The 9,571-nt window shown below is 28.1% G+C and overlaps 1 protein-coding gene across 1 annotated transcript in view; it reads left to right on the forward strand.

The window, feature by feature from the left end:
- Positions 1 to 218: 218 nt before the first annotated feature.
- l(3)mbn (lethal (3) malignant blood neoplasm) overlaps positions 219 to 9,571 on the forward strand; it is a 30,847-nt gene continuing 21,494 nt past the window's right edge. The window contains exon 1 of the mRNA XM_088267617.1: positions 219 to 474. Coding sequence (XP_088123743.1) covers positions 460 to 474 — 15 coding nt within the window. The 5' untranslated portion in view covers positions 219 to 459. The remainder of the gene's footprint in view (positions 475 to 9,571) is intronic.

Here is a 9,571-nt window from a genome sequence, read left to right on the forward strand (position 1 = left end):
ACATTCGGGCACCATTTGATCTTGAAGAAGAATACAAGTCGCAAGTAATTTTCAGGCACGGATTCGAAAGGATCTGGGATTCTGTTACCGGTGTTAGTTTGATAGGTGTGCTAGCATTGACTCTTTGACCCGGTGTGCATATCGAAACGCGGATGAGGCTTCGGTCCACTAACAATTATACAACTCATATAAGTTAGGATCAAGTATTTACCAAACCCATAATTATTTTACGCTTCGGACGCAACGTTCCGAATTGAATGTCAAATTTACTGCCATAGTGTAAAAATAACATAGATTTATATGTTTTTAAAATATTATAACATAATTCTTAACTATCATCCTTAGGACATATATAATTTTAAAAAAATATTATGTTATATTCAACAAAGTTCAGTGATTTGTAAATAATAAAAAAAGTGGTTTTCTTGCTTTAAATTAATAAAAATAAGTAAACTTAAAATGTTCAAATTAACGGTAAGTAAAAAAATATCATTTATTTTTCATCCCTACATTCGTATAAACTTTAACAAATATTCTTATCAAATCGAAAGATTTCAAATGTATTTTAAAAAACATGTATTTTTTTTACTGTTCCTCACAATAATATGTATATCGTCAATTTATTATTTTTTTTTTAATAAATCTACTCATCCAATGAATAAAGTGCGGTCGCTACTATAAAGACCTATTTTGAACATACGATATCAAATATCTTAGAAGTTAAAATAATCCTAAATAAAAATTTACACAATATTTTTTTTTATTTCAGTTTAGTTTAAATAAGTGAATAAACTTTAAAATGTAAACAATTCCCAAATTAATATATTTTTTTTTTGAAAAAAACATTAATATCAATTTTGAAATGTTGAATATTAACAAAGCTCCTAATAAATACACTCGTTATAATCACAATTATAAGTAGTTATAAATACAACAAATACACAAATTTCAAGTGAAATTTAGTTATTAGTTAGTTATATGTTAGATAAGTTTTATATTATCCTCTGACACTTAGTGATGAAATTGCATTTTAATATATTATTAGAATAAAACCAATACTTTTAGCTTTTCCACTTTATTTTTATTTGACCAGCGACCGGGTTTCGTCGTTACCGACATCATCAGACTGGGTCCCAGACCCGGTCCAGCGAAACCCGGTCGCTGGTCAAATAAAAATTAAGTGGAAAAGCTAAAAATATTGGTTTTAATCTAATAATATGTTAGATAAGTGTTGGCTGAAATGTGTGCTTTCTATCTTATTTATTTTCCTTTTAATTAGACTGAACCACAGCAAGTACAGCAAGCATAAAATGAAATAAGATATTTCAATAATTTATTAACATTAAAAAAATGCTTTTTTTTTTAGATTTTCATATTAGAAAGATATTGATAAATTGAATCCTTAACTATTAACACGTTTGGCAATAATTTATATAGGAAATTGAATTAACATATCTCTTATAACGTAAAAAACTTAACAAACGCATCAATCACTACTGCACTTCGGCGTGTATTCAAGGTTTGTGCAGAAATAGCTCAATTAAAATGTGTTTTTTCAATACTCGCTTATCAAATTACCGACTTATTGATGTATTTGGTAAAATATTTTAATTCATTTATTGATAAGGAAGACCAATGACTGTTTATTTCATCTTATTTTTTAATGCAATACATCAGGGCTGTCCAAAACACAAAAATAAAATTCGATCAATACTATACTTAAAAGTTTATTCAAAGTTTGTATTAAATAACTCAATTAATTCATTAAAAAACAACGTAATTGTCATTAACCCCAGGTTTGACGTAATTATTTAAAGACTCAATTAAAGAATTTGCAAACCACATATTAGATACTAATCACTCATTTCACTCTCATAAATTAAAATTATTACACCTTGTTCCATATAAAGGCCAAATTATGAATTATCTTGAAAATTTAGAAATCCAAAAAAAACCTAAATTCTAATAATAATTTATTAAATAATATATTGTTTCTAAATTCTTCGCCTTTGCTTTCCATTTTTCCTTTGTTTTCAAACTCCGCCTCTTGACTAACCCCTTCCCGTTACTTTCCCCTCTCCTTATTAATAGAACAATTTTATATTTTATTTTTTAGTTATTATAATGACCTGAATGATGGAAGTTTAACTTCTGAAACATGTAGTCTATAATAAAACTCAACTGGTATTGATTTTATATTGCTTTTATTGAGCATTCCGCAGCGAATACGTTTTTCCCGTTTTTTAAATCACATTTTCATATGGTGTACGGAGTGCGCGGAAGTTTTTGGCATCATAAGGGAAGGGTTATTAACTGTAACCTAACTATGAGTAGGTATTTCAATGTTTTAGAATTAGTACATAAACCTTGATGATAGAAGGTTCTTGTCAAAGCCGGTTGGAAAAAGTGTCCAATAATAAACGGTTGAAACAAAGTTGTTTTATTTTATAAAGTTTATAAAATGTGCCACAAAGTATCTGCGAAAAACATCCAAGAAAAAGAGTTTTGTTTGTATTACTCGTGAAAATTTCACGTCATATTTTTTAAACATATTACTTAAAATTTGTGATCACGAGTAATAAATCAAAAGGTATTGTGAGAAATTTAAATTACGATAACTTACCTGTTAGCTAAAACCACACCTTTATTCTCTATTTCCTATATTTATATATTTGGTAAAGTTTTGATAATGGCCATGAATCAAACACTTACTCGAAATCTCAAAACGTAATGTTAAAAATAGAAAGGTTTACAACATTTTGAGTGTGTCCAAATACTTGTTCACAAAATCTGGATTATCTCCAATTACAGGAGTTATTTTCATATTATTTTTTGACATCTCATCAAAGATGAAGAAGAATATGGAAGTCTTGGCATTTACGGGGCTAAAGACCCCCGAAAAATGAAAATGGTATTTTCTGGCGTTTCTCATGTGTGTGATTATAATCCAGGATTTGGACCTCACATACTAATATAAGAGTTTCTGCTTAGTAAAAAGCTTCTTTACATCTCACCAATAGATGTCTCTAGTGAAGTTCTAGTGATTCAAGAACAAGGTTTCTAAATTGGTTCATATATAAAGAACTTCCAAGAATTTGAGTAGTGTGGTTGTCAATAATGGGTAGAATTGGTGAATGTTACACGTGTGTAAAGTGATCACTTAAACCAGCCGATGACGGTCGTCAGCCCCGTAAATGCCCAGACTTCCATATTCTTCTTCATCTTTGATGAGATGTCAAAAAATAATAAAGAAAGGTTTGTTGTAGAGCACACTTTGAATTTTTTTCACACTATAAATCAACAAAGACTTTGTAAAAATAATTACCTACTTGCAACATACATTGCAACGACCCTTTTCCAGCAAAACATACTTATTATGAACTTACTATTTATTTAAACAAATTTTGTTTACCCTTTGGCGATTACGATGCTTTGCAGAAAGAATATCCGGATAGAAACAGTATCTTGAAAGGTATTTACTTTAAGTATAAGGTTTTTTATCTCGTATAAATGTCAAATAAAAAAATATTGGCGTCTGAAATGAATACAAAAAAAAAATCATTTTATTTAATAAATATTTTATATCTGGTAAGCACCAAAAATAAGTCCGAATCAGTACTCAGGGATACCTACATGAGAAACGCCAGAAAATGTCATTTTTATTTTTATTATTCTAGCTTATAGTAGTTTGATAAGTTAATTTATTTTAAACATTTTGAGTGTGTCCAAACACTTGTTCACAAATCTGGATTATCTCTAATAAAAAAAGTTATTTTTCATATCATTTTTTGACATCTCAACAAAGATGATCAAAAATATGGAAGTCTGGACATTTAGACTCCGTAAATGCCCAGACATCCATTTTCTTCTTCATCTTTGTTAAGATGTCCTTAAATAATATGAAGAATAACTCTTATATTTGGACACATTCAAATTGATGTTTATGAAATAGAATTATATTTTGCCTTTTTTTAAATTCATTTCAATCTTCAATAAGCGATATTTTTAAATAAATGTGAATATTAAATAAAATTCTGAAGATTGTATAAAAATCGTTTTTACTGATATTTTTATTACGGAGTTTTGCAGATTTTGTACCATTTTCATATTTGTTTTATTAGAATGACCCCTAACTAACTAACCATCACGCAGCTTCCCCGCAGGGGTAGGCAGAGAGAATAGAGCGCCACACCACTCTGTCCTTGCAAACATTCTTCGCCTCTTCCACGTTCATGCATCTCCCCATACATACCGGCCGATTGTTACGACTCCTAACTTGACCACTTTCAAGTATTTGGCATACCTGATCGTGCCATGTTTTTCTCGGTCTTCCTCTGCTTCTTTTCCCGCTAACATTCGCCTCATACATTTGTTTTACCGTTCTTTCCTCACTCATTCGTTCTACATGTCCAAACCATCTCAACACATAATTTTATCGATAATGCTTATCTCAGCTTTGCATTCCTTCCTTATTTCACTATTCGTACATCCATCTTACATCGTTTTTTTTTTAGTTTTTTAGAATGACCCCACAGCTTTATATACCATATCAGGTATTCTTTTGTTAGATGGCCGAAAGTAACTATTGTCAACACTATCACTCTGAGATCACGGAAAATTGACCTTGGCCTTTCCGTGGGACATACTAATAACATACGTATATGTAAGCAGCGTCCGTACCTGCTATTCTACATATATATATATACAGTATAGCTCGCTCGCGTAAGGAGATTTAAACAGAGATGTCGTATGAAGTATTCCATATGTCGAAAATAATCCATAAAAGACATATATATTTTTTAATAACAATACACACACGCATTTTTTTACAATTACATGATTATTGACTATTTGATATCATACTAGCTTAATATTGCCCTGAAAAAAATCCCAAATAATTTGAAACTTGGAAATATAATATATTGACTTGTTAAAAATGACTAACAGCATTTATGGTTATTTTCTTGCCAAGCAAAGGTGACTTAAATGGCCCTCCTGAACATTTTACCTTTTGATAGTGGGTCACTTTCTCCTGTACGACTACGATATGTGTGTGTGTGTTTTTTTTTTCGAGCGTTTATGTGTTTTGTGTATGGGACTGTTCCGTATCTGTCTGCTGTACTGGGGTTGTGGAGGCGTCTATTCACCGGCCAACGTCGGGTTGTAATCGGATCTAGCTGACTAACTGAACTTACTAACTACTAATCACTTTCACTGCCTATGTATATATATATATATATATATATATATATATATATATATATATATATATATATATATATATATATATATATATATTATATATATATACATATATATATATATATATATATATATATATATATATATATAAAGTATAAATAAGTACAAAATACATCAACGAAACTAGCTGTATTGCTATTTTCTTCATGAAATCCTCGACTGTTCTTTATAACGCGAGGAGACTATACCAGTAAGCTGCCAGTGATTACACGTTACTTTTAAACACAAGCCGCTTGTCTTTTCCTAATGGTGACAAAAGTAAACAAGCCTCTTTTTCTAAATACATACATTCGTCAGATATGCAAATGATGTACTCATTAAAGAACGAGCTTCGTGAAAAAAATCAATCTACGAATGACGTGTTGAGAGATAGAGGATCTACTTCGACAGGTGAACAGTTTTTCGAAAAATGACTACCACTTAATTTTTTTAACTTTATAAAATAAAATTTTGTTTTTAAACACTTTTTATTGATACTTTTCTCTAACTGATTTCGACGAAAACCTTGCCATCATCAGGGTTAAACATATACTAAATCTAAAATCTTGAAATATTCATAGTTAGGTGAGTAGGCAGGATTAAGGGGGGGTGAGGGTGTGGAGTTTTATTTATATTATTTCTAGGAATAATAAAAGGTAAATATTAAAAATAGGGATTTGACACAAATTCAATTTATTTTATTGATAATGTTTTAATTTTATTTCATTGCTTTTTAATTTCTAAATTGTCTAAATTATTATTTTATAAAGTTTATAAAATGTGCCACATGTTATTTAAGAAAAACATTTAAAAATCCACTTTTTTTTTAATTAATTTATTTTATATTCATTCATCTTTAATATTATTTATTATTTTACATCAACATACTTGTTGTAAAAGAAAAACGCTTATTTTTTACCACATGAATTTATTTTATTATGAAAACTAGTTTCGGAAGCTATGCTTCCATCTTTACAGTTTACATTAAGACATGAAGATGGAAGCATACCTTCCGAAACTTGTCGTAATAATAATATAAACTCAAGTGGTAAAAAAACAAGTATTATTCTTTTACAATTTCATCATATCTTACCACAAAGTGAATACCGAAAAAATAAATAAAATATTATTCAAATCATGTAAAAAAATAACTTCTAATTGGACATGATCCAGATTTGTGACCAAGAATATACTAAAAATATTGTAAATAAATAAGCTACTCTAAATATAGGCTTAAATAAAAAAAAATTAAAACTGTATTTTCTAGCGTCTCTCGAGTACGTTAATATAATCCAGGATTCTGACCTCACATACAAATTAAAGAGTTTCTGCATAATAAAAAGCTTCTCTCATCCCACCATAGATGTTTCTAGTAAAATTATATTAAATTCAAACGCTATGCTTCGAGTTTGATCAATATATCTAGAAGCACCAAGAACTTGGGGACTGTGGTCGTCAATCATGGGTACAACTAGTGAATGTTACACTACAACAATTATTTCTAAAATTCTTCACCTTTGCTTTCCATTTTTCCTTTTTTTTCATACTCCGCCCCTTGACTAACCCCCTCCCCCTAACATACCCCTCTCCTTATTTATAGAACAGTTTTTTTTATTTTATATTTTAGTTTATTCACACCTGACGATGGACGTGTTTAGCTTCCGAAACTAGTAGTCATTAATTAACTCAAGTGGAATAAAAACAAGTGTTTCCTCATTGTAACATGTCTTGCCACAAATTAAATGCCGAAACAATAAATAAAATGTTACACTATGTAAAGTGATCACTTAAAACAAGCCTATGGCGGTCTTAAGCCCCGTAAATGCCCAGACTTCCATATTTTTCTTTATCTATGTTGAGATGTCAACCAAAAAATCTCTCAATATGCGAGACTGAGATGTCATAAATCAAGGCTAGTTTCGGCGATCAATTTGTACGGGAGTAATTCAATTAAATGAAAACTAGTTTTATAGGATTCTTCAACATTCCTCTCGGCCCAAGACGCCAGATGATGTTACGTTATGGTTATTAGTTTACTAACAGTTAAATGTTTCTCATTAGGCTGAATTTTCGTTTCATGACAATCAACTATTTAATTTACAGGAAATTACTTTTTATCGATCAAAAAATCACAAATTAAAATGTTCATTTATATATATACAATATATATATATATATATATATATATATATATATATATATATAAATATATATATATTATATATATATATATATATATATATATATATATATATATTATATATATATATATATATATATATATATATATATATATATATATATATATATATATATATAATATATATATATATAAATATATATATATATATATATATATATATATATATATTATATATATATATATATATATATATATATATATATATATATATATATACATATATATATATATATATATATATATATATATATATATATAAATATATATATATATATATACATATTATATATATATATATATATATATATATATATATATATATATATATATATATATATATATATATATATATATATATATATATATATATATATATATATATATATATATATATATAAATATATATATATATATATTTATATATATATATATATATATATATATATATATATATATATATATATATATATATATATATATATATATATATATATATATAAATATATATATATATATATATATATATATATATATATATATATATATATATATATATGTACACATTTTGGCTTTCATTGTAACTTGGCATTGCCCGTGATTTTTTTTTAAATACTATCTGTACTAAGCCACATACTTATTACATTATTTAAAAAATCATACAAAATTATTTTTGTTTTTTTTCCTCTCTTCACGACGACACGTTTGTCGACACGACAATTATGTATTAAAAATAAAGATATTCAAAGGAAATGAACGCTAAACTAGGATAATTTAAAAGATTAATAAGAGTTCATTAAAGTTGTATGGACATGTGGAGAAAATGTACAACGAGAGAGCAACTAAGAATTCACATTTGGCGAATGTGATCGAGAGAACAGAACGATGTTGGCCGGAAATGAATTGGCACGACCAGATCAATCAGAACCTAAAATCTGGTGGTGTCAAAAGTCTGCGTAATCGGAGGGAATGACTAGATGTACAATGTATGTGAAGGAAGTTAGGAGCGTATGTCAGGACAGTGTGGTCTAACGAGTCTACTTATACAAAAGTCTGCGTAATCGGAGGGAATGACTAGATGTACAATGTATGTGAAGGAAGTTAGGAGCGTATGTCAGGACAGTGTGGTCTAACGAGTCTACTTATACAAAAGTCTGCGTAATTGGAGGGAATGACTAGATGTACAATGTATGTGAAGGAAGTTAGGAGCGTATGTCAGGACAGTGTGGTCTAACGAGTCTACTTATACAAAATTTCTGAGTCAATGTCAAAAAATATATGTACTTATAATTGATTGAATATAATAATTAATTATTTTTTCTTTACAAATATGGCTTTTTGATTAAATGAACGAATTCAAGATCAAGTATTTTTAAATTAAATTTGATTAATAAACATAAATTTTCGACATAACTTATATCCTCATATGTGATTAGTAATGTCCTTAACTAATTAAAAGTATTAATCATTTAATCGTTTCCACACTCACGTAATTACCAGTACGAGATGAATTGGACATGTTTCCGGATGTATTTTCAAGGGTCAATGATGCTTTTTATTGAAGTACAGAACTAAAAATAATCTTATCTCACATAAGGATCTCAACTGGTGTGCTTGTATATTTATATACACGAGGGCTGTTCAATTAATACGTGCACTGACGTCATTAAACAAAATGTATTTTCTTGAATGTTTTCCGCAGATACTTTGCGGCACATTTTATCAACTTTATAAAATTAAATAACTTAGTTTTAATCTGTTTTCATTAATACAATTTAACCTAAATTTAACGGTTTCGACGAGAACCTTGTCATCATCAGGTTATATTTTAATTAAAAAACATTGAAATACTCTCACTAAAAACTTCCGCACACTCCGTAAAAATCCTACATGTTATTTTTATTATTCATTGCATAGTAACCCCAAATAACAATTAATGTAACCACCCTAAAACAGTATAAAGCTGCGTACGCATACGTAAAGTGGAGAACACACACAAAAACCTACTGTGCAGAAATTTTAGGAACAGAAATCGGAAAAATATCAAAATGTGTTTTATAATGAAAATAGAACTTTGTTTTATAATCACTATAAATATTTAATTGAAACTTTATTAAAATGTCTAGTTTT

This window comes from Brachycentrus maculatus, unplaced genomic scaffold, assembly GCF_059751285.1.
Source record: "Brachycentrus maculatus isolate JH-2025_06_01 unplaced genomic scaffold, ASM5975128v1 h1tg000301l, whole genome shotgun sequence".
NCBI lineage: Eukaryota > Metazoa > Arthropoda > Insecta > Trichoptera > Brachycentridae > Brachycentrus > Brachycentrus maculatus.